The sequence below is a fragment of the Vipera ursinii genome (assembly GCF_947247035.1).
Source record: "Vipera ursinii genome assembly, chromosome: 3".
Taxonomy (NCBI): Eukaryota; Metazoa; Chordata; class Lepidosauria; order Squamata; family Viperidae; genus Vipera; species Vipera ursinii.
The window spans coordinates 17,318,374-17,342,894 of NC_139516.1; the positions used below are offsets into that span (position 1 = coordinate 17,318,374).

The window sequence follows — 24,521 nt, forward strand, 5'->3', positions numbered from 1 at the left end:
TGGTGGCTCAGCGGGTTAGGACGCTGAGCTTGTCGATCAGAAGGTCGGCAGTTTGGCGGATCGAATCCCGAGTGCCGCATAACAGAGTGAGCGCCTGTTACTTGTCCCAGCTTCTGCCAACCTAGCAGTTCAAAAGCACGTAAAAATGCAAGTAGAAAAATAGGGACCACTACGGTGGGAAGGTAACAGCGTTCCGTGCGCCTTTGGCGTCTAGTCATGCCAGCCACATGACCACGGAGACGTCCTCGGACAAGCGGCTTTGAAACGGAGATGAGCACCAGCCCCTAGAGTCGGAAACGACTAGCACGCATGTGCGGGGGAACCTTTACCTTTACCTTATAGCTGCAGTTCCAAAATATTTTTCAAATGTCCTATTTCAAGCCCAGTATTCTTTCTGCTGAGCCAGTTGGTTGTAGTGGTTAAAAACACCAGGCTAGAAATTGAGAGACCATGAGTTCTAGTCCCACCTTAAACACAAAGTCATCTGGGCCAGCCATTCTTTCTCAGTCCTAGGAAGGAAGGAAGGGAAAACCAATTCTCAAATCTTGCCAAGAAAACTACAAGAATTAGTCCTGGCAGTTGTGTCAACACTGACTTGAAGGCATGAAACGAAAAAGAAAAACCTCTCTTCTATATTCTATTTATTTTATTTTCTCTATTCTGGTATTATTTCAGCCCATTTTTGACCTATCAAGATTGTTTTGAATTCATTTTTGCTCCTTAGTCTGTTAATTATCCCAGAAAGTATCATTGGTCTTCTCTGTATAAGGCATTTTGTGGTTTTTACTATTTAATTCAAACTCAAAGGTTTGAACAATATATTTTTTTCAAAAATCCTTACAGTTGCAGAAATTACTATTTTTTAAATGTAAACAATCATCAAGACAACATTTCCATGCTGCATCAGTATTAAAGTTTTAGCTAGGTTTAAGCAAATGCTAAGCAAATTAAATTTTATAAACTGAGCTTTCCAAAAAATCCTGTGTGGTAGTATATTATCCTCAGAATTCAGAGTTCAAAACTGCAGTCGTGGAGTTTACTATTTAATATTCAGTTGCTTGGAATATGCAACCATGTTTCTTGCATTTGTTGTTCTCTGTGATTCCGAACAATGTCCCTCCAACCAACGGCAACCATACATATTTTTGACATTGACTACATAAACGACCAATTGTTCTGGATATGTAGGCTGAAGAAATATGGATGGAATTATGACTCTTTCTTGTAGAGCAACATGATACAAATGGCAAACAGATTACTTTTACAAATCTGTTTGGCATTCCAGAAGTTAGGATCTGAAAGAAACATGCTTTCTTTTGATGCAGAATTTAATAGATGAGTGCAACCAAACCACTCTGCAACAGGATATAGCAGTTGCAAATTGCTTGGCCTCTGAAGATTTTGCCCAAGAAGAGAGAAAAACAGAGAACATTAATATAGCAACCAGGACAGATAATAACATCATGAGCTTCTTCAAAACACTGGTAAGATATTATCATTGGCTTTTCCCTATCTGAGATGAATTGTTACACACATTTTCTATCAATCTTTCCTTCCTTCCTTCCTTCCTTCCTTCCTTCCTTCCTTCCTTCCTTCCTTCCTTCCTTCCTTCCTTCCTTCCTTCCTTCCTTCTTTAAAAGGGGCAATTGTTTAAAATATGACAGCAGCAGAAAAGTAACTATCATAGAAGCCAAATGTAAAATCATGTAAATCATGTATGGCAGATAAGAAGATTGTCAAAGATTGTCTTTGAAGTGTTTCATTAGTCGGAACTATGACAAAGATAGTGAGGCTAGTTATACTTGCTAGACAATGTAGAAAGCAAGGCTTCTGTTTTAGAAGAAGTAAGGAACTTATAGAATAATTTTCCTCAGATTGGCACCCAACAGTTATATTGGATTGGAATTCCCTTGCTTTTAGGAAGTCATCTTAACCAGAAATCTTTGGATTTAGGGTGCAAAATTGGAAAAGGCTATTATAGAAGAATGTAAGTTAACTGAGTATGAAAGGCTATGGTTTTTATTCATTAATTAGAAAGATCAAGTCAAAATTATCAGATATATTCTGATGGGGGTTACAGGTTTTTAAATTATGGAATTTTAATGTTAAGAATGCGTGAGTTGGGCAACCATTTAAAAGTATTATATTCATAAATAAATTTTCTTTCTCAAAAGCAGGATTTTTAGTTAAGCACAATGAAAAAAATATGTACCAGTATCGATGAAGGAATAAAAAAATCTGCACCAAGACTTTTATTCAGAAACAATGCTCTTTAAATTCAACCTATATAGAACTTCTGAACAGCGTAAGACTGACATTTAAGGTTATTTTTAAAAACCACATGAATTCAGACATGTTTCTTGGTTGTTTTTTTCCTTTTTGCATATGCATTAAGTAGTTTGGAGGGACGCGGTGGCTCAGTTGGTTAGGACGCTGAGCCTGTCGATCAGATGGTCGGCAATTTGACAGGTCAAATCCCGAGTGCCGCGTAACAGAGTGAGCGCCTGTTACTCGTCCCAGCTTCTGCCAACCTAGCAGTTCGAAAGCACGTAAAAATGCAAGTAGAAAAATAGGAACCACTACGGTGGGAAGGTAACAGCGTTCCGTGCGCCTTTGGCGTCTAGTCATGCCGGCCACATGACCACGGAGACGTCCTCAGACAAGCGCTGGCTCTTCGGCTTTGAAACAGAGATGAGCACCAGCCCCTAGAGTTGGAAACGACTAGCACGCATGTGCGGGGGAACCTTTACCTTTACCTTTAAGTAGTTTGAGGACAGAATATAAGAAAATAAAATAACTGCTGGAAAGAATCAAAAGACTGGTAATATTTTTTTCCAGCGGCAGATAACTAAAAGATAACATCTGGGATTGTATATCCTGCAAAGCATCCTGCTAGGCATGAATGTGGGTTCTTTGTTTTCTTTCTTTGACTCAAAGCAAGACAATACTGTAGTCAACAAAATGTGTATAACTGGAATGATGGCGTGGAATGTAGTCTGGAATCCCAAGGAGGGAGCAGTTGATTTCCAGAGGTCAAAGAGGCAGCAGAGCTTGGGCAGTTTGGTAGGCAGGAAGAGAGTTAAGATGGCCACTCCTTAGCAGTTCACAGAATACATCCATTTTGTATATATAGTTGTTTTAGTCTAGCAAGATTCCTATAGGTGAATAACAATAAAGAAGCTACTCAGCAGTAACTCCATATGTTGTTCTTGGTTCTTGGGCCTTAGGAGTGACTTGTGAAACAAACAAACGAAAAACAAAAAAAATGAATGAATTTATTCATCACAAGCAGCAGTGGTTCTGCCATCTAGTGTTGATTATTTTTTGTGGGGGAAAAAAGCTTCCAATTTCTTTTCTAACAGATGTTTGTCCAATTTGAATGTTTGAGGGGAAAACATAACTTTACCAGATTGTTACTTTGCTTCACATATAGCTAGAAACTTCATCGTTTCAATCTATATCTCTGTATTTTAAAACTATGTCCTCCTACGTCCTCTCAATCAATGACAAGATTTGGAATAGTGTTACAAACTGCGATTTCAAGAATGATTTTTGTATTGAAAGGTTTCACCAAGCAAAGCTGATTCCAAGTGTGACACTGAGGATAAGGTGAGTGTCTTTCTCTTTGCAAGTTCAACATTTGAGGGGTGGTTGTTTTTTTTTTGGGGGGGGGGCTACCTGTCTGGGTATTTCAGGATTGATTCACACACACACATCTCATCTTAAATGGAAAAGCACTGCATCTGATATGAAGTTGGGTGGGTGATTTTAAAGTTTATGTGTCATTTAATTTGCATTATTTTACTTATTTGATCTACTTCATTTTACTTATTTGATTTACTTTTATGATGTTCAGAACTGCATACATGATCTTCATTTGTTTTACCTTCACAACTGCCTTATTATTCTTGGAGGCCACACTGGACAAGTGGAGGCTGCTAGCTTGGGGAAAGCTATTGTAAATTATGTTAGATAAGGAGTTGAATTCAATTCTCATTAAGCATGATGCTTGTGATGACTAGGTTCACTCATCTGTTTCATTTTGGTTTTCATTGTTGTAAGAACTGAGTCTGTTGTGGTTTATTTCTGCCAGGGCAACATTGTTGCCTACACCCAGAGAGGTTTTGCTAAGCCTAATGACTCATTTACTAAAACTCTTGTGTCTTTTAGATTGTTTGTAACCTTCAATTTGGCAAACTTCATAGGGAAACAATGTTTAATCAATGGACCTCAAATGGACCAATTTACAGCATATGTCTAAAATCTAAAACCCATGACTCTTGTGGGATTGAAACTTGCCAAAGTTGTGGCCACTTCAGTGTTGTCATATCACCACACCGCTGTGGTCAGCTGTGGTTACATGATTGCCATTTCAGTGGTAGATATGTGTGGATTTCTTGCTCAAATAATATATTCTTGCAAATACAGGTAGTCCTTGACTTACAACAGTTCATTTAGTGACTGTTCAAAGTTACAACAGCACTGAAAGAAGTGACATGACTGTTTTTCACATTTACTCCCTTTGTAATATCCTCATGATCGTGTGATCAAAATTCAGATTATGACCATTGCTGTGTCCCAAGGTCATGTGATCACCTTTTGCAGCCTTTTGACAAGCAAAAACAATGGGGAAGCCAGATTGACTTAACAACCGTGTTACTAATTTATCAACTGCAGTGATTCACTTAACAACTGTGACAAAAAAGGTCATAAAATGGGACAAAACTCACTTAACAAAGATCTCATTTAACAACAGAAATGTTGGGCTCAGGTCGTATATCAAGGACTATCTGCAATTGGGAAAAAATGCAATGCTATATATAGTACTTAACAAAATATAGAATTCTCTTCAGTGAAGTGAGATTTGTGGATATGAGTACTGAGTTTTATAAAGACATTGTGCATAAACTATTGCTGGTGCCTGTTACGGGCAAAAGGAAAACAGCATGCAATGAAAATTCAACTTTGATTGATGTCACACAAAGGGATCTCAAACAGGCCATGGTGGGCAGCTTGCTGAGAAGACGGTGACTGATTCCCTTGTCAAAAGCACCAAGAAAAAGAAGCCAGACAGCCCACGATTAGGACATAGTACATTTAGCAAACTGTTTAGACATAAGGTTGGTATGGGAGAGTAAAATGAAGAGCTCGAACCCTGAATAACAACAGATAACTTTTAAATCTTCTTATCCTGACTGTAAGCATGTAGCAGCTAGACTTATTAAAAAGCAAATCTTCAATTGGACATATTATTTTTTAGAATTGTTGCTGGCTTTGACAAAGATATTTTTTGTTTTTATTTATTTTAATCCCATTTATATCCCGCCCTTCTCTGAAGACTCAGGGCGGCTTACAATTTAAGCACAAACCAATGTGCTTAGCAATAGCCTTCATTCTATGTATATGCCTGCTTATTAGGGCTTTCGCCCCCCCCCAAGCGGCATTATTACAAAGTCAGCTTAATTGCCCCCAACAATCTGGGTCCTCATTTTACCTACCTCGGAAGGATGGAAGGCTGAGTCAACCTTGGGCCTGGTGGGATGCGAATCTGCACTAATTGCAGGCAGCTGGTGTTACTTAAGGAGGCATTAGCCCACTGCTCCACCAAGATATAATTTGGCAGCAGGGAAATAGCATGATAATTCTGAATATCTATCTCTCCATTAATATCTGTGAATTCAGGGTTCAGTGGAAGGAAGTTCCCACTAACTGCATATTGACTGCTATTTTCTGTGTCTTGTTATTGAGCCCTTTCTCACTAACAAAACCTGTGCTGCCCTAACCAGAACTTAAGAGCAATTCCATACTGCCATTAGTTTCACTTCACAAAGCAATTTGAAGCTGAACTGTCCGACTTTCTTTCCTTCTCTTTGAAACGTTGAAATTCAGTGCCCTGCCCCCAACCTACTGCCAATCATGCAATAACCGCTCCCCTGCCATCACAGAAGGAGGGAGGGAGGGAGGGAGGGAAGGAGGGAGGGAGGGAGGGAGGGAGGAAGGAAGGAAGGAAGGAAGGAAGGAAGGAAGGAAGGAAGGAAGGAAGGAAGGAAGGAAGGAAGGAAGGAAGGAAGGAAGGAAGGCAGGCTCAGGTATCTTTGAGTTTTTCAATCTTGTTAGCCCTGGATTGAAGAAAAGGAAAGCGATTAAATTCCTTCCATATGAAAAAAAAATTTAGGCCCAGTTAGAACAAGAGCTGATTTTAGGAAATTATAACACATGTTAAATATGTTAAAACTGGCAACATTTAATGTGTTGTAAACACAACTCCTTGAATTCCAGCATCATCATGGCACCAAGACCTGGAAGGCTGTTTTTATAAGATGAAAATGTGAAGGATTGCCTTGGCATAGATTCTTATTTCCTGGGAAATGAGTTTTCCGTGTTTCACTGAGTAGCGGCACTGCTGAGTTTGCTACTGTGCTTGCTGAGCCAGCACAATTAGGGCTTGGATGGAACACCATCACAAAACCTAGGACAACAGGCTATACTGCACATGTAAAACATGTTCTAGCTTCATAAGACGGTTAAGATAGTTACCATGAAGCCATTTCTATTCAATGGTGCCCGCAACTTACTTTTACAAAGCATCTGAATTGATAAATTCTCTTCACCAAAGATACTACATAGTCCCAAAATAATTAATACAGATTTGCTTCAGATAATTTCACCTCCATGTCAGATTTTCTTTCCCAGGATTACATCATAAAACTAATTTGAACTCCAAAGCCATGACATTGCCTAATATCAAATACTAAATATTGATATAAACATTTCCTTTTGATTGCTGATATGGTGAAATCATTGTAAATCCCGATTAAGAAGAACATTAGAACAAAGGCTTAACTGGCTGAGCATAATATCCCATTCAACTTCTCCTGCTGGTAATGAGAGCCATGCAGTTGGACACATTTAACCATCAAGATGACGAGACACTGACTGGTGGATTGTTCATAAATTCTTCCTTTTTGAAACTTTCCCATTTGACATTTGACATTCCTCTTGTGATACCAAATTCCAAAGTGTTAGCCTATCCCAATTAGGCCCGTCTGGATATCAGCTACCAAAATTCTCAGCCATAGCCTGGCTAAGCTGGAAGTCTGGAGACTCACTGAAGGACATACATATCTGCATATCCTTCCATTTTTCTGACTTTTTATTTCCAATCAGTCAGCCTAATGGCTGCATAAAATTACAGAAGAAAAACTCCTTAGGAACTTTCTCCACCCATCATTCTGAGATGATTTTAATTTAGCTACATCATGTTTTCAGTTTTATACTCCAGTCCATCCCCTGTGACATTTCAAGATACAGAGCAAACATTTCAGAATGTCAGAGAAATGCTGAAATATATCCAGCAATCTCTTCTTTATAATGGCTTCACCATGTCAAACCCTGTGCAGTGCCTGGATCTCTCCATTCTTAAATATCATTACAGTCACTTCTATTCTTAGAGAATGAGAATGCCCACATGATTTCTCTCTTTGTGTGTTTTACATTGTTTTAGGCAAAAAAAGATATTCAACACACAGCAAATACCAAGGTGAGTAATAATACGGACAATTCTGAGTTTTCATTTGCATATAGTATTTCTATGGTTTTTGATCGCCCATATAGATCTCTACTTTTTTTTCATAACCTGTCTAGTGAATAAAGATGAATGAGTGAGGGTGCTGGAATGAAAGATTTTATTTATTTATTTATTTATTTTAATCCCATTTATATCCCGCCCTTCTCCGAAGACTCAGGGCGGCTTACAATTTAAGCACAAACCAATGTGCTTAGCAATAGCCTTCATTCTATGTATATGCCTGCTTATTAGGGCTTTCGCCCCCCTCCCAAGCGGCATTATTACAAAGTCAGCTTATTGCCCCCAACAATCTGGGTCCTCATTTTGCCTACCTCGGAAGGATGGAAGGCTGAGTCAACCTTGAGCCTGGTGGGATTCGAACCTGCACTAATTGCAGGCAGCTGGTGTTACTTAAGGAGGCATTAAAGATGCCAGTAAGCCTTTTTTTTTTTTGAGCTTCTTTTGTCGTCCACTGTAGCCATTTTTCCACTGATGGTCTTTGAAGTTCATCTTCTTCAGAACAATTTTTGATTTATTTTGTTTCTAGCAAACTGAGCAGCCTGTCCCCGTTGTCCCTGTTACAAAACCAGAAATAAACGTGCCTCCACCTCAGGAAAGTCCAGCAGTGAAGCCAATTGTGAAGCCTCCAGAAGCTCCAGTACAACAACCACAACCAGCCTTAGCAGCTGTGGTTGTCACCAATGAAGCTCCCAAGGAGGTGACCAAGGAAAGATCTTCTTCTACTCCCATACCCATAAGTAAATTCTTTTGGAAAAAGGTATGTTTGGATCAGTAATGGGATTCATATATGTGGACAACCGGTTCTCTGTCTGGATGCAGCTTCTGGAAGTCCATTCTGGGCCTGGGCAACAAAAAAGTAGCTACCGGTTCTGCCGAAGTGGTGCGAAACAGCTGAATCCCACCACTGGCTTGGATTCTAGAGACACTCACTTGGAAGTTGCAATTATTATTGGTAGTGCTTAGATTTTTGGCAAAACTCATATAAAATTACAAAAACCTATATTAATTCAAGGGACGCGGTGGCTCAGTGGGTTAGGACGCTGAGCTTGTCGATCAGAAGGTCGGCAGTTTGGCAGGTCGAATCCCGAGTGCAGCGTAGCAAAGTGAGCACCTGTTACTCGTCCCAGCTTCTGCCAACCTAGCAGTTCAAAAGCACGTAAAAATGCAAGTAGAAAAATAGGGACCACTACGGTGGGAAGGTAACAGCGTTCCGTGCGCCTTTGGCATCTAGTCATGCCGGCCACATGACCACAAAGATGTCCTCCAAGCACTGGCTCTTCAGCTTTGAAACGGAGATGAGCACCGGCCCCTAGAGTCGGAAACGACTAGCACGCATGTGCGGGGGAAACTTTACCTTTATCTTTATATTAATTCAATTCAAACCCCTTCAATTAACAGTACTGTCAATATCTACATCCATATCTTTCTCGCAGCCACTGCAAATAACACAACTCATTTCATTACACGTTCATCTACATCAGTCAGCAGGAAATAGATTTTCTCTTCTATGCTGAACTTGTTCAGTTGCATTAATAAAGGCAGAATAAATCTAGCTCTGGATTCCTGATACAATCTGCAGTGTGTTAAGTAATGGATCAGAGATTTTTCCACCTATAAATTATCACAAATGTATAAACTGTGTGCAATTGGTAATCCCTTATACAGAATAGTTCATCCAATTAGGCTGTTGGCATTATCTGAAAACAAAGTTTATTTATTATTCATTTATTATTTGGATTTATATACCACCCCTCTCCCGAAGGACTCGGGGTGGTGTACAGGGCAATTAAAACACTATATACAACACATAATATACAAAAATTAAAATAAATTAAACCAAGTTGCCCTAAACAATAAAACATGTTCTAAAATTTAAAATCTAAAATCTAAAATCCCAATCCCAATCCCAACTGGCGCACCTCAGTCCAGGCTAGCAAGTTCAAATAGCCAAGTCTTCAGGTCGCGGCGAAAAGAGCGAAGTTCGGGAGTCATCTGGGGCTCAACAGGGAACTGATTCCAGAGGGCAGGTGCACCCACAGAGAATGCTCTCCCCCTGGGGGTCGCCAGTCAACATTCCCTGACCAACGGCACCCTGAGGAGGCCCTCTCTGTGGGAGCGTACAGGACGATGGGAAGTTAACGCCGGCAAAAGGTACTCCCGTAAATAATCCGGACCCATGCCATTTAGGGCTTTATAGGTCATCACCAGCACCTTTAATCTTACCCGGAAGATAACTGGAAGCCAATGCAGCTCGCGGAGCAGAGGTGTTACATGGGAGTATCGGGAGACCCCCATCACAACTCGCGCGGCCGCATTCTTCACCAGCTGGCGCCTCTGAGTGGTATTCAAGGGCAGCCCCATGTAGAGAGTGTTGCAGTAGTCTATCCGAGAGGTCATGAGCGCATGAGTGACTGTTCATAGGGCATCTCGGTCCAAATAGGGCTGCAACTGGCGCACCAGGCGAACCTGGACAAAAGCCCCCCTGGTCACAGCTCCTATATGATCTTCTAAACTGAGCTGTGAGTCAAGGAAGACACCCAGGTTGTGAGCCCTATCTATGGGGGGTAACACCTCACCCCCCTATAGATAAAGATGGAATAGAGTGGACAACCCAAGATGCCAGTATGCACAGCCACTCGGTCTTGTCGGGATTTAGATGAAGCCTGTTCCTCCCCATCCAGACCCTCACCGCCTCCAGGCAATGGGACATCACGTCGAGGGCATCACCGGGTTGATTTGGGGTGGAAATAAAAAGCTGGGTATCATCAGCGTACTGATGATACCCCACCCCAAAACCACAAATGATTTCACCCAGCGGCTTTATATAGATGTTGAACAGAAGGGGCAAGAGGACCGACCCCTGAGGGACTCCACAAATGAGAGGCCTTGAGGCCGACCTCTGCCCCCCTGCCAACACCGACTGTGAACGACCCAGGAGGTAGGAGGAGAACCACTGTAAAACAGTGCCACCCACTCCCAACCCCCTGAGGTGCCACAGTAGGATACCATGGTCGATGGTATCAAAAGCCGCTGAGAGGTCTAATAGGACTAGGACAGAGGAGCAACCCCTGTCCCGAGCCTACCAGAGATCATTCACCAGTGCGACCAATGCCATCTCCCTGCTGTACCTGGGCCTAAAGCCCAATTGGTAGGGGTCCAGATAATCTGCTTCCTCCAGGAACAGAGGAAGCTGATGTGCCACCACACTCTCAACAACCTTCGCTAAAAAGTGAAGGTTGGAGACCGGATGATAGTTGTTCAAAATGGCCAGGTCCAGGGCAGGCTTCTTGAGGAGGGACCTCACCACTGCCTCCTTCAAGGCGGCAGGGAAGCTACCCTCTCTTAAAGAAGCAGTTATTACTGCCTGGAGCCAGCCTCGTGTCTCCTCCCGAGCTGCATAAACCAGCCAGGAGGGGCATGGGTACAATAAACACGTGGTGGAACTCAGCATCCCCATGATCCTGTCCACTTCTTCCGGAGTCACAGGATCAAATTCTTCCCAAGTATTGTTCCCAAGACCGCTCGATTCCCCATCGTCAGACTCTGCCCAGTCGGAGTCCAAGCCGGCCCGAATCTGAGCGATTTTATCCACCAGATATTGACTAAACTCCTCGGCATGACCCCGCAGGGGCTCCTCCCTCGCCTCCTGATTCAGGAGGGAGCGAGTCACCCGAAACATGGCGGCCAGGTGATTATCTACAGACACGATGAGGGCAGCGAAGTAATTAGACTTCGCTGCCTTCATCGCTGCAAGATAAGACCTCGTGAAGGTTCTTAACCGCAGTCGATCAGACTCAGACCGGCTGGACCTCCAACAGCTCTCTAGGCTCTGTCTCCAACGCTTCATCTCTCGGAGCTCCATGGAGAACCATGGTGCCCGCCGGGATCTGCGCGGGATCAGGGGCCTCATGGGAACAACGCGGTCGAGTGCCTCTGTGGCCGCCCTTTCCCAGGCTTCCACTAAGGCATCAACCAGGCTGTGAGCGAAGATGGCAGGCACAGATCCAAGCGCCTCCTGGAACCGTTCAAGGTCCATTAGGCACCTGGGACGGAACCACCTGGTTGGTACTATAACCCCGTGATGGGGGGGTGAAATGGAAGGCCAGCCACAGGAGGTGATGATCGGTCTATGACAGGGGTGTAATAGCTGGAGATCCCACTCCCAGATCATCAAGCAAGCCACCATCCAGATAGAAAAATATCGAGTGTGTGACCCCCCATGAGTCAGGCCCTGAATTACCTGGGTCAGGTCCATGGCCGTCATGGAGGCCATAAACTCCCAAGCCAACCCCGATGAACCTCCTAGGGATGGCAGATTAAAGTCCCCCAGAACCATAAGTCTGGGGAACTCAACCGCCAACCCAGAGAGGGTGTTGAGGAGCTTGGGCAGGGCTGCTGCTACACAGGTAGGCAAAAGATACGCCAGCAACAAGCCCAACTGAGCCCCAGGGCCAAATCTCAGGAGGAGCGACTCACACCCGAATATCTGAGTAACGGTAGCCTCCCGCGGACACAAGGTGTCTGTGAAACAGTTTGTAAATAAGATGATATAAGGACAATTAAATAGATTAGTAGTTTTTTTGTTGCTATTGTTTTTGTATTCCTATTTAATTTCTCAATTGATGTTTGATTGGTTTCCATGAGTTGCTGGGAATATTTTTTTCCCACTACATTTTTTATTTAAAGAAAGGTGAGTTTTCAAGAAAAATAATTAATGTTTTTCATGCAATTCCAGCTAGGTAGCCATCATATTTCCAGGAGTTACCTAAGCAGGTTGCTCATGTATTATTTCCACTGTGATTCAGTGTGATGGCAGATTGGATAAGAAAGAAAACCTGAGTTTGGTATAAATTCAGTGTAACCTGAAGGAGCTGTATCACAGATGCAACATACCCCATTGCTATTGTTCTCTTAGAGGAATCATAAATGAAGACACAGAAATATTTGAGAACAGTCTTGGTCATCTCCTTGCATGACGGATGGAAAAATGAGAACATCTAATAAAGATGCAATCCACAACCACATCTAAGCAAAAAAAATAAATAAATCTGGATCTGGAGGCTGAAGTCCAGCAATTGCAGAATAGAATAGAATAGAGTAGAATAGAGTAGAATAGAATAGAATAGAATAGAATAGAATAGAATAGAATAGAATAGAATAGAATAGAATAGAATGGAATGGAATGGAATGGAATGGAATGGAATGGAATGGAATGGAATGGAATGGAATGGGATGGGATGGGATGGGATGCGATGGAATAGAATAGAATAGAATAGAATAGAATAGAATAGAATAGAATAGAATAGAATAGAATAGAATAGAATAGAATGGGATGGGATGGGATGGGATGGGATGGGATGGGATGGGATGGGATGGGATGGGATGGGATGGGATGGGATGGGATGGGATGGGATGGGATGGGATGGGATGGGATGGGATGGGATGGGATGGAATGGAATGGAATGGAATGGAATAGAGTAGAGTAGAGTAGAGTAGAGTAGAGTAGAATAGAATAGAATAGAATAGAATAGAATAGAATAGAATAGAATAGAATAGAATAGAATAGAATAGAATAGAATAGAATAGAATGGAATGGAATGGAATGGAATGGAATGGAATGGGATGGGATGGGATGGGATGGGATGGGATGGGATGGGATGGGATGGGATGGGATGGGATGGGATGCGATGCGATGGAATAGCATAGAATAGAGTAGAATAGAATAGAATAGAATAGAATAGAATAGAATAGAATAGAATAGAATAGAATAGAATAGAATAGAATAGAATGGAATGGAATGGAATGGAATGGAATGGAATGGAATGGAATGGAATGGGATGGGATGGGATGCGATGGAATAGAATAGAATAGAATAGAATAGAATAGAATAGAATAGAATAGAATGGAATGGAATGGAATGGAATGGAATGGAATGGAATGGAATGGAATGGAATGGGATGGGATGGGATGGGATGGGATGGGATGGGATGGGATGGGATGGGATGGGATGGGATGGGATGCGATGGAATAGCATAGAATAGAGTAGAATAGAATAGAATAGAATAGAATAGAATAGAATAGAATAGAATAGAATAGAATGGAATGGAATGGAATGGAATGGAATGGAATGGAATGGAATGGGATGGGATGGGATGGGATGCGATGGAATAGAATAGAATAGAATAGAATAGAATAGAATAGAATAGAATAGAATAGAATAGAATAGAATGGAATGGAATGGAATGGAATGGGATGGGATGGGATGGGATGGGATGGGATGGGATGGGATGGGATGGGATGGGATGGGATGGAATAGAGTAGACTAGAGTAGAGTAGAGTAGAATAGAATAGAATAGAATAGAATAGAATAGAATAGAATAGAATAGAATAGAATAGAATAGAATAGAATAGAATAGAATGGAATGGAATGGAATGGAATGGAATGGAATGGAATGGAATGGGATGGGATGGGATGGGATGGGATGGGATGGGATGCGATGGAATAGAGTAGAATAGAGTAGAATAGAATAGAATAGAATAGAATAGAATAGAATAGAATAGAATGGAATGGAATGGAATGGAATGGAATGGAATGGAATGGAATGGAATGGGATGGGATGGAATGGGATGGGATGGGATGGGATGGGATGCGATGGAATAGCATAGAATAGAATAGAATAGAATAGAATGGAATGGAATGGAATGGAATGGAATGGAATGGGATGGGATGGGATGCGATGGAATAGAATAGAATAGAATAGAATAGAATAGAATAGAATAGAATAGAATAGAATAGAATAGAATAGAATAGAATAGAATAGAATAGGATGGGATGGGATGGGATGGGATGGGATGGGATGGGATGGGATGGGATGGGATGGGATGGGATGGGATGGGATGGGACGGGATGGGATGGAATAGAGTAGACTAGAGTAGAGTAGAGTAGAATAGAATAGAATAGAATAGAATAGAATAGAATAGAATAGAATGGAATGGAATGGAATGGAATGGAATGGAATGGGATGGGATGGGATGGGATGGGATGGGATGCGATGGAATAGAGTAGAATTGAGTAGAATAGAATAGAATAGAATAGAATAGAATAGAATAGAATAGAATAGAATAGAATAGAATAGAATAGAATAGAATGGAATGGAATGGAATGGAATGGAATGGAATGGAATGGAATGGAATGGAATGGGATGGGATGGGATGCGATGGGATGCGATGGAATAGAATAGAATAGAATAGAATAGAATAGAATAGAATAGAATAGAATAGAATAGAATAGAATAGAATAGAATAGAATAGAATAGAATAGAATAGAATAGAATAGAATAGAATAGAATAGAATATCAGAGCTGGAAGGGACCTTGTAGGTTTAATTGCACTCTAATCTCACAAATCCTCAGCATCTAAGCAAGGGTATCTGCAGTGACTTCTAAATCATGGACATCACAACTCCAACATTTGTGTCCCATCCTGCCAGTGCTACTGCTCACAATGAATAGATTTCAAGTCAAGCATATTCCCAAAGCAAATGATTTCTTGAATATTTCTCTTAGATCACAAAGGTCCCTCCCAGGATATAGGTGTATCACTAGTGAAATTAAACCCACTGAATTAAGATTATATGACCGGAAGAATTATATACAATATTCTCAAGAGAATCCCATGCACTATTTTATTTTGAAAAGTAAATCATGACAAAAGCCTTCTGGCTTACTGAGCATGTGTTCAGCTTTAGAAATAAAAATAAAAATTTCTAAATGGTTTATGGATGGAGGAATTAATGCTGTTACTGTGAGAAATATTAGAAATATAGCTGCTAAAGTGAGAGTGTGAAAGAGAAGCTGGTTATTTAAAAAAATGTTTTCAGTGGTATCATATTTTAATGTGATAATATGTTTTCATTATTAGCTGCGTATAAGCATTTGATATAATCTTGGATTATATTTGACTTTGTGGTTTTTTTCTGTCATCAGATGGTATTACAGGATTATTACAGTGCACTGCATATAAAAGAATAAAAACAGACTTTAGCAACACAGTGATAACATAATGAGATAATTATAATGAGTTAATTATGAATGATAAGTGTTCCAGTTTTCTTTAAAATCGCTAAATTACTAAATTATAATTTTAATTAAATTAACTCTGCTTCTATTAACTACCACTTTTATCAACCAGTTTAATTAAGACTATTTCTATTTTTTTAAGTAACAAAATTTCCAGCTAAATTTCTGATGATAACTCTTAAATGAAAAGTTGGAAGAACATCATTACTAAGAACACTAGCATTGATGATGTTACCTAGTTTGAGTAATGAAAAGTCTGCAAGGAAACAGTCAAGCTCAGAAAGCATCAAGGACCCCTCATTTCAGCTATAAATATTCTCCTTTATTGGTAACACCATTACTTCATACTACACAACTCACAGGTCCTTAAATTAATCCCTAATAAGGATTGCATAATATAGCATAGCTAGGGCATAACATTGCCAAATTCATGGCAATGTTTATTATACCAATGAAAGCGAAAAGAGAAATCTGATATCAGAGCACTAATTTTGGCACTAGCCAGCATTTTTCACAATGTCTCCTCCTCCTCCTCCTCCTCCTCCTCCTCCTCCTCCTCCTCCTCTCACTATGGAGAAAGATCACTGTATTAGTTTACCTTTATACTATTTAATCTTCATTCTTATTAAACCTTCTACTTTGCTCCTCAAATTCTTTTATCCTTCTCTGAGTGGCTTAAAACTTTTAACATTATATAAAATTAATGCTAATCAATAAAGCATAACTTCACTGTAGACCAGCTCCTGGTGTCCATCTGTATATGAATCTTATTTGCAATAACATTGAGTTAGTCATGTTACATTAAAATTCAGTCTGAAGGGATGTATATGTGGAGCATAGGGTCCAGTTATTTTTTTTTAAAAAATGGGAACAAATCAGTAACACTTGAATCTAAAAATATCCAGAGAAAAGAACTTGCTGAATCTTATGATATGATCATAAGGACAAGTTGCTGTCTGCAGAAACCTCTGGGATTTTTTTGTTGTTGTAGAGGTAACTTAGAAATAGATTGATTTATATTTTCAAAGTTATTTTGGATTTCTTTGTGGTTTAGTCATTGTTGTTTGAATTAGTTGCAGTATACTATATATCTCCTCCTGTGAAATATTTATGTTTTCTTGGTATGTTCTTTCTACATGTCTCTGATCCATGATGGCCACAAATCTGAGTTTTTCTCTTATTTTCTTTTCTCTGCAAATAGCTTTAGAGTCCCAATTAAATAGATATTTGTAATCCAAATAGTTCAAAAAAGATTTTTTTTTCTGAAATTTATAATTCTCTCTTTGTCTACAACCCAGATTATTGTCTTTTTTTGTCACAGGTGTTCTTTGTTGTTAAAACTTTGAAGGTCACAAACATAGATTAGCTTTTCCCAGGCTTTCTTATATTAAACTCATAGCTGTCATAGTCTTCATCCACCACTAGGTGTCAGCAACTATTTGTTTTTCAATTTCATATATTTTGATCATCCATAAAAAGATTAATTTGCCACATCTGTTAGTATAAGGATGGGGGGGAATCCCCCTCCTTCCCTTTCAGAGATATTTTGCTTCTTGAGGATCTTTTCCAGGAAATTAAATGTACAATAGAAAAGAGATGATCAAATTCCTCACCCAGTTTCAAGCACGCTGTTCACAGTTGTGCTGGTTAGTTCTTTTGGATTTCGGTTGCTAGTAGCTTGGGCTGGTCGATGCAATATGGCCAGCCTTTCTCCTGTCAGGTTAGAAGGCTTTCCCCAAGTCGAATGGAATGGCTGCCACCATTCCAGAATCGCTGGAGCACCCTTCTCTTTTTTGTCGCCACTCCTGGGCGACGTAGATCCATTTAGGGTCCCAGGCAAGGTGAAATTAGCTGCGGGGGGTGCGGAGAATCTGCAACCCCGTGACCGGTTGCTACCACGCAAAACTGGAAGTCTTGAATTTATTTCCTCTTGAAGCAGAACACGTAATTTGCCATTCTTCAGCCTCATTGAGAAAAGGCCTTCTGAATCTCATCTTGACTCATCTAAATGTCTTGGATAAATTCACACATCCTTGATAACACTTCTTTTGAATCATTGCAGACTCCCACGGATGACATAGAGGTGATAAACACTGAAAGAATTGAAGCATCTCCAGAGACCCCAGTGAAAGTTGAAAGTAGGAGCCAGGAAGTTGCAGAAACCAAGTCTAAAGGAGAAGACAGATCTACCAAAACAAATCTGAGAAAATTCTTTAAACTGGTAAGATGGATATTCCTGAATTTGTATGTCAGCTACAGTATAGTTATTGAGTAGTCAGACAGCTTAAAATTTAATTAATTAATAGTAAATATGATGGGACAATCCAGTGCCAGCTAATTAAAAGTTTTTGTTAACAGCCCTACATTGGGCTGGGTTCACCAAATTGGATGGATGGATGATCATCATTGTTACCACACCAACAGTGAACCCAACTTTGGGCCTCCATTTCACAAAATATAAGGCTAGTAAGGAATATAAAAGGAATGTTAAAAGTTGTCTATAAGTCCACCTCACATTATATCTATATAGTTCATATATAGCACTTGATGGTAGGTAGAATTTTAATGGCTCTCAAGGAGCTAGAGATATGCGCCTGAGTAAAGGGCTTTTTCCTATTGAATTCCACTTCTCTTCAGTTCCACCTTCACAGTGGGAATCAACATTTCCTATGCTAGCAACAGCCATTATCTAAATATACCACAACTACCTCAGCAGCAGTCCACCAAGCATCAGACCAAGCATCCATTAATTCAAAAGGGCAGGAGGAAAAAGAAATCCTCAAATGTAAACCTTTGAGAATATATAAAAGTCCCTGGCATTTTTTCACTACATGGACAACCATTTAGCATGTGAAATATTTCATATTTGTCTACAATATAGATTCTAATCTAACTTTGTCACCTCTGAGACTTTCCTGCCAACTCAAGTTGAGAAGTCAAATAAGAGTGAAGTGTCAGGAGTTCTACAGTCTACTAACCAATCCAGGTCTAAAACCTGACACACTGAAACAAATCATTTCTGAGGGAGAAATTAATAGACTATATTAAGAAAGACATAAAATGTATGATAAATGATGTGACAGACCATATTTTAAATAGACATTCACGGGACACTCCCATGCTTGGCTAAAGGCTCCCTAGAGGGCATTCCGATTGGAAAAGAAATCACATGCTTTTTTGCCATTGTGTTCCTAAGTCCTGAAATGAAAAGGCTCAGCTAGACTCCCATGTACAATCATTTATAATCATTGTAGGAACGTGGAAGAAATTCATATAATCCTTTGTTATTTTAGTCAGTCAGGAATGACACAGGTGTAACTCCTCCTGAAATAAATGGGCCAGCACCAGATGACCAAGTAAGTGGATGGATCATTCAGTTTTCCTTCGGTGATGGTTCAACTGAACTCTACTTCTGGGGTTTAATGAGAATGTACATGATCCTTTAGTATTATATTTGATATACAACTTTATGTATTCCCTCCTGCCTTTCTTTCCTAATAGTTTTTGTACTGAAAGTGGCACTGTTGGTTTAAATTCTTTCAAAAACCACTCAGTTCAACTCAATTCAAAACTGAAGCTAAAATGAAGAAAATTTGCTTTGTTATAATATAGTTCTCAAATGCTGCATCAATTGGTCAGAACATTTCTGTTTAATACAATATTTAAATAGATTTAAGATGTGTGGGTTACAATTACCTGAATTCCCCAGCCAACAGGCATTTATCTTAAAGAGGCCATGTTTGAGAAACACTGGTTGAGGCAATAGTCTTGTCATTATTATTGAGAAGATTAACCATTCCCATTCTCCTCTACCTCATATTCTTCAGAAATATTGGATTGTGACTCCTAGTATTTCAGCCCAGTTAAGGAAGGTTAAATTAAGCCTGGATGTTCAGGCTTGAAAATACATTCATTTCAGCCTTATAAAAGTTAAGAACTATTCAGTGATATGCCTATGAACTATGTATAAACCCCAGAGAGTGCTTTGGTAAAACAGCTGACTAAAGTAGAACGATATAAAGTGGTTGCAGCATTTATAGACACGGACAGGGGAAAACTGGCTTTTCAGATTAAACATACAATATGATAATTTTAGGCCAAATTTTCAGACAGATTTAATATTTCTTTTAACTTCAGAAACTGTCTCTGCAATTGCAACCATTTTGAAAGTAGAGATGCAGACCATTAATTAAATGTAGAATCTTCAAAAACAAAATTGTCATTTGATGCCCTTGCATCATTTTTGTTTTGCAGTCTTTAGCAAATGCCTGGTTATTACCCTACTTTTGCTCTATGAGCCAATTTAAAAGAATGTGTTGTTTTGTTTAGTTAGTTCCTTATTCCAGACTTCCAACTACAAAAGGTGATGGATGAATATATTAACCTCTTTGTACTTTGTAATTTGAAACTGCAGCCATAACAACAATGCCATTTTGTATCTTGTTCTTTATCTGTACTGTATCCTGCTCTTTTTTCCTTCCTTTGTCTAAAACACGTTCTCTTGTAATTGTCATGTCTTCACAAAAACAATAAAGTAAATGAAACAAAGTCATCTTTTCTCCATTTCTTCTTACTTAACAATACAGTAAAATCAAGGCAGGGTTATTTTGATGTTTTTACCTCACATTTCTTTTCATCTTTGGACTGTGTGGTGTCTTTTCCAGATCCCTCTCAAATGGCTCTTTCTTTCTTTTCTTCTTTCTTTCTTTCTTTCTTTCTTTCTTTCTTTCTTTCTTTCTTTCTTTCTTTCTTTCTTTCTTTCTTTCTTTCTTTCTTCTGTGCCTCCCATATCTTTCCAAAGATCAGCCCTGAATTGCTTTATACCTTATGATTTGGATAGATTATATACTATCAAACCTTATGTTGATTTTTGAAATCTCAGAGATACATACCAATCCACCATATTATAGATGATATGCTTTGGATATTCTGGTTACCCCTTCCTGGCCACTGGCCTTGTTAGTGTGAGCTTGTGTATGTTAAAATCACAGCATCTGGCGGGCACTAAGATGCCAGCTACCCTTGCTGTAAAGGGTGATATAAGTTGGCAGGGAGGAATGCTGAAATGGCATATGCCAGTGCCAGAAGAGTTATCTGCTCCTAGCTCTGGGCCGAACATCTTCCTCTTTTTTTATCCTTAAAGAAAATAAACATAAAAATCTAGAAATAAGGGAAGGGAGAGAGATTGTAGAAACCCAGTGATGCTATTTTTATTCACATTAAACCCAGGACTACAGAAGATCACTTATGTGGCAGATTATGCTTGCTGTACAGTTCTTTGCCCTGTGCCAGGGGTCTCATCAGGGCATGGTTAAAAATTATGTCAAGAAAATTATCCTGATGGCATAGTTGTTTTTTATGGTATGAAAAAAGTATATATCTTTGGGATTGCTGCCAAAATCACCATGACTTTTTGGAAGGGAGGAAAGAAGGAGGGAGGGAGGACCAAAAATAATATAGATAGGTATTTGGTTTCTGATTTCTCCATTCTTTGTTTTCCAACTGATTTATAGTACTTATTGCTTAAATTGTCTGACACGTTGATTTATTTTTTAATGAACTGTATGGACACCCCTGAACCAAGCCCACTACTGGCATTTACTCCTGTATCCATGATCTCCTGAGCAAACAAATTGTTCCCCATTTGGGCTTTCATTTTGCAAAACAAGCTGCCCATTTCTTCTTTTAAACCCACCAACCAAGTAACCCTGTTTGAAACTGCTCTAGACCCTGGACTTCACAGACAGACCTTTGACCCAGGCTGAGAATCGAGACCCTGCAAGCAAAGGGAGCCGCAAGAATTCAACAGACAACCCAAACAAGTCACAAGAGATCCCCCAGAAAACCAAGGATCCACAAGAATCCAGACAAGAAGAAGCCGCCGAGACAGACTCCCTTCAGAATGGAGAGGACGCAGCACAACAAAGCCCTCTCAAGCGAACGGAGAAGCGACAGACCTTCGGAGGGTTTCTCAAGGGCCTTGTAGGTTACCTTTATCTTCCCTTAGCAATCCCCACTTAGCCAGCACTTCTAGAAGAAAACTTCTTTTGGGGAGATGAGAATAGCTCTTGCACCTTCATTCTTTTCCCAAGCAAGAATGAGAGACTAATGGTTTGAAGGGAAGGGGCACCAAACTGGAGGGAGATCTGGCTCTTCCGAGATTACCAAAAGGAGAGCTATAAAAGCAAGGGACTACCAAATTCCTTATTCTGGACTGCTTTAGAACTCGGATCAATTGGAATCCTTAGCCAGCCTGGTGCCCTCTAATTCTATTAGGACCAGTTCCCAGAATTCCCTACTAGCACATCTGAAAACTGACCGGGATTCTGAGAGTTGAGGTCTAAGTATATGTAGAGTGCGCTAGATTGTGAAATAGTTAGTCTGCTGTTGAAAAATGGATCGATATGGATTTTTATTCAATAAGTGGTTTTCCATCTGGGTTACGGGTAAATTATCAGAGAAATCAGCTTAATTGCCCTTTTTTTTTTTAGGTCCAGAAATCTCTGGGCCTAAAAAAAGTCATGCCTTGAATTAAAGAACTATAGATCTCTGTTCATACAGGACACTGTAGTTTAAATTAAAGGCTTAGTCTGGTGTTTCATGTCGAGTTATCATATTATTCGTTGTTGTTTCTTGCTTCACTGGAAATGATTGCACCTACATCGGAATATGGGGAAAATGTTTTCTCACTTTTACTTTTACAGTTACAAAATATAGAATCTGCTAATCAAGATAGACTGAGAAAATAAATAACTATAACAACATTAACAACAATGATAATAATGATAACAACAGCAACATCCTGGAAGTTGATCATGCTGATCTATTTTCGCACTACAGTATTGCCAGGTTGAGCTTGCTAGGGGAAGATATTACCTTCCACTAAAGATATTTTATTTATGCTGTAAAGATGATGCTAAAGACCTAGCAGATTCATTCCCACAGAATGCTAATTGCAATTTGTTTTAATCTTACTGTATTCAGTCTTTTTGTGGTTTTGTGCGTGAAGCCAATCTACCTGAATTTTTTGGATTTCAATATGGATGGGGTAACTCCAAGAAAGAGACTGATAGTGATCACGTTAAATGTGTTGCATTGTATATATCAACTGAGTGCATTTCTATCTCAGAAGAAAAAACTTTTTTTATTCCTGGAATTTTTGCTGCAGCAAACTACATTCTCTGAGTTGTAGAACCTGGGTTCAACATTTTTATCCTATTTTTATCTGCTCCTCTTTTCTTCCATGTGTCTTTCAGACTATGAATCCTCAGGCCAGGCTCCATGCACTTATATATTTGTTTCAAAATGCAGGCCCAAGATGACATTAAAAGGAGAACTATGCTAGAACCATTCCCAATGAATCTTGTCCAATGTCCTATCAGATGAGAAATGAACAATATTATATAAGGCACCCCAGAACCCTTTGGGAGCTATTTGTAATCCATGTTTTATTTCATTTTTCCTTACCGAAGTGAAATGTTAATATTATTTTTAAGTAGGATCAATACAGTAATGAATTAGAATCACAGAAGCTACATCAAGCCAACCTCTTCCTTTGTCTTTGCACATGCAAAGCCTTCTAGTACATAGGACAGAGGGGAAAAACTAAGCCAGGACAGAATATTTTGAGGAATAATGATATGATTGACCAAACCTTCTGAGGTACTAATATAAATATATTACGAGTTGGTGTTTTAAATATGATAGGTGGGGTTATATGCACAAATGCATGCAGAAAAAAGTGCAGGTAATATAATTAGTGACCAAATATTGTCTTTAAAAAACATTCCCAATCCTTTTGCATGCTAAATTAAAGCTAACTCTTAACAATCCAAAGATTTTGAGTGAAATGTGGGGTATTTATGTTGTGATGCACATTAAAAAAAAACTGCTGGATCTTGATTGTATCATAGTGACTGCCATCTTGATTTGTTTTTCTCCATCAAAAACCCCTCAAAAGCTTTCACTGCTCTGAGTGGCAAGTTTCATAATCTTTATTCCTTCTCATACTTACTAAGAACAAAATAAATTGCAATAAAACATTATGCAAATGTGTAAGTCATGAAGCCCATATGCATATATTGTATGTTACAGCTTTTTTCACATGGAATTTGCTTCATATTGGCAGTAAGCTTGCTTGTTTGCTTATACAGTAAAATGTGCACACATTTCTGGATGCAGACTCCTCCATCGTCTGGATAAAGAAAATAGCCCACTAAAGAGAGAAATAAATAAACACAAAATTTCCTGAGCATCTTCAGCAATATTTACATATTTCTCTCCCTTTTCTCCAGAGTCCCAAACGGATGTCAGATGCCGGGGTACAAACAGATCCCGTATCTATTGTGTCTGTTGTGAAACCCAAATAATTAACAACTGGAAGTCTCTGAAGAGTCACTGGATCATCGTTACTTTTCTTCCTTTCAGGACAAAAAGAAAAAAAAAGAAATGATTGGTATTGTTTATCCCTCCCTCTCGCCTTCCCTTCTTTTCATGGCTGTTGCAAACTAAGTCCTAAAAGCTGATATACAAATCCAAGGCCATCCCAAGTAAGGTATTTTGTGGGCTGTCTGTGTGGGTGTGGGAGTGTCTGTTTCCATTATCATCCACCCACTGCTTCTCCCACTGCCTTGCCACCCTCAGTGCAGCCCAGTCTGTTGAATCACTATGTATACTTTCTGTCCTACTGTCATGATCATGCTACTTTCCACGGGATGACCACGAGGCAGATTTATCTAATCCAGTGTCCTCATTGGTCATGCACTCAAAAAGGCATCATCTAATTGGTTTAGCTGCCTGACATGCCTTTTTTTTTTAACACATAGCAATAAAATGGAGTGGTGGGGCTGCAGCCA

The 24,521-nt window shown here is 39.6% G+C and overlaps 1 protein-coding gene across 1 annotated transcript in view; it reads left to right on the forward strand.

Annotated features, from left to right (window-relative positions):
• The window catches only part of BCAS1 (brain enriched myelin associated protein 1), a gene marked incomplete at both ends in the record, with an annotated part of 49,303 nt that extends 25,268 nt beyond the window's left edge, over positions 1-24,035 (forward strand). Inside the window, 9 exons of the mRNA XM_083357426.1 lie at positions 1,326-1,484; positions 3,565-3,609; positions 4,986-5,120; positions 7,505-7,540; positions 8,115-8,345; positions 17,729-17,887; positions 18,960-19,022; positions 21,394-21,648; positions 23,961-24,035. Of these exons, the coding sequence (XP_083213552.1) occupies positions 1,326-1,484; positions 3,565-3,609; positions 4,986-5,120; positions 7,505-7,540; positions 8,115-8,345; positions 17,729-17,887; positions 18,960-19,022; positions 21,394-21,648; positions 23,961-24,035 (1,158 nt within the window). The remainder of the gene's footprint in view (positions 1-1,325; positions 1,485-3,564; positions 3,610-4,985; positions 5,121-7,504; positions 7,541-8,114; positions 8,346-17,728; positions 17,888-18,959; positions 19,023-21,393; positions 21,649-23,960) is intronic.
• Between the last annotated feature and the right edge of the window lie 486 nt (positions 24,036-24,521).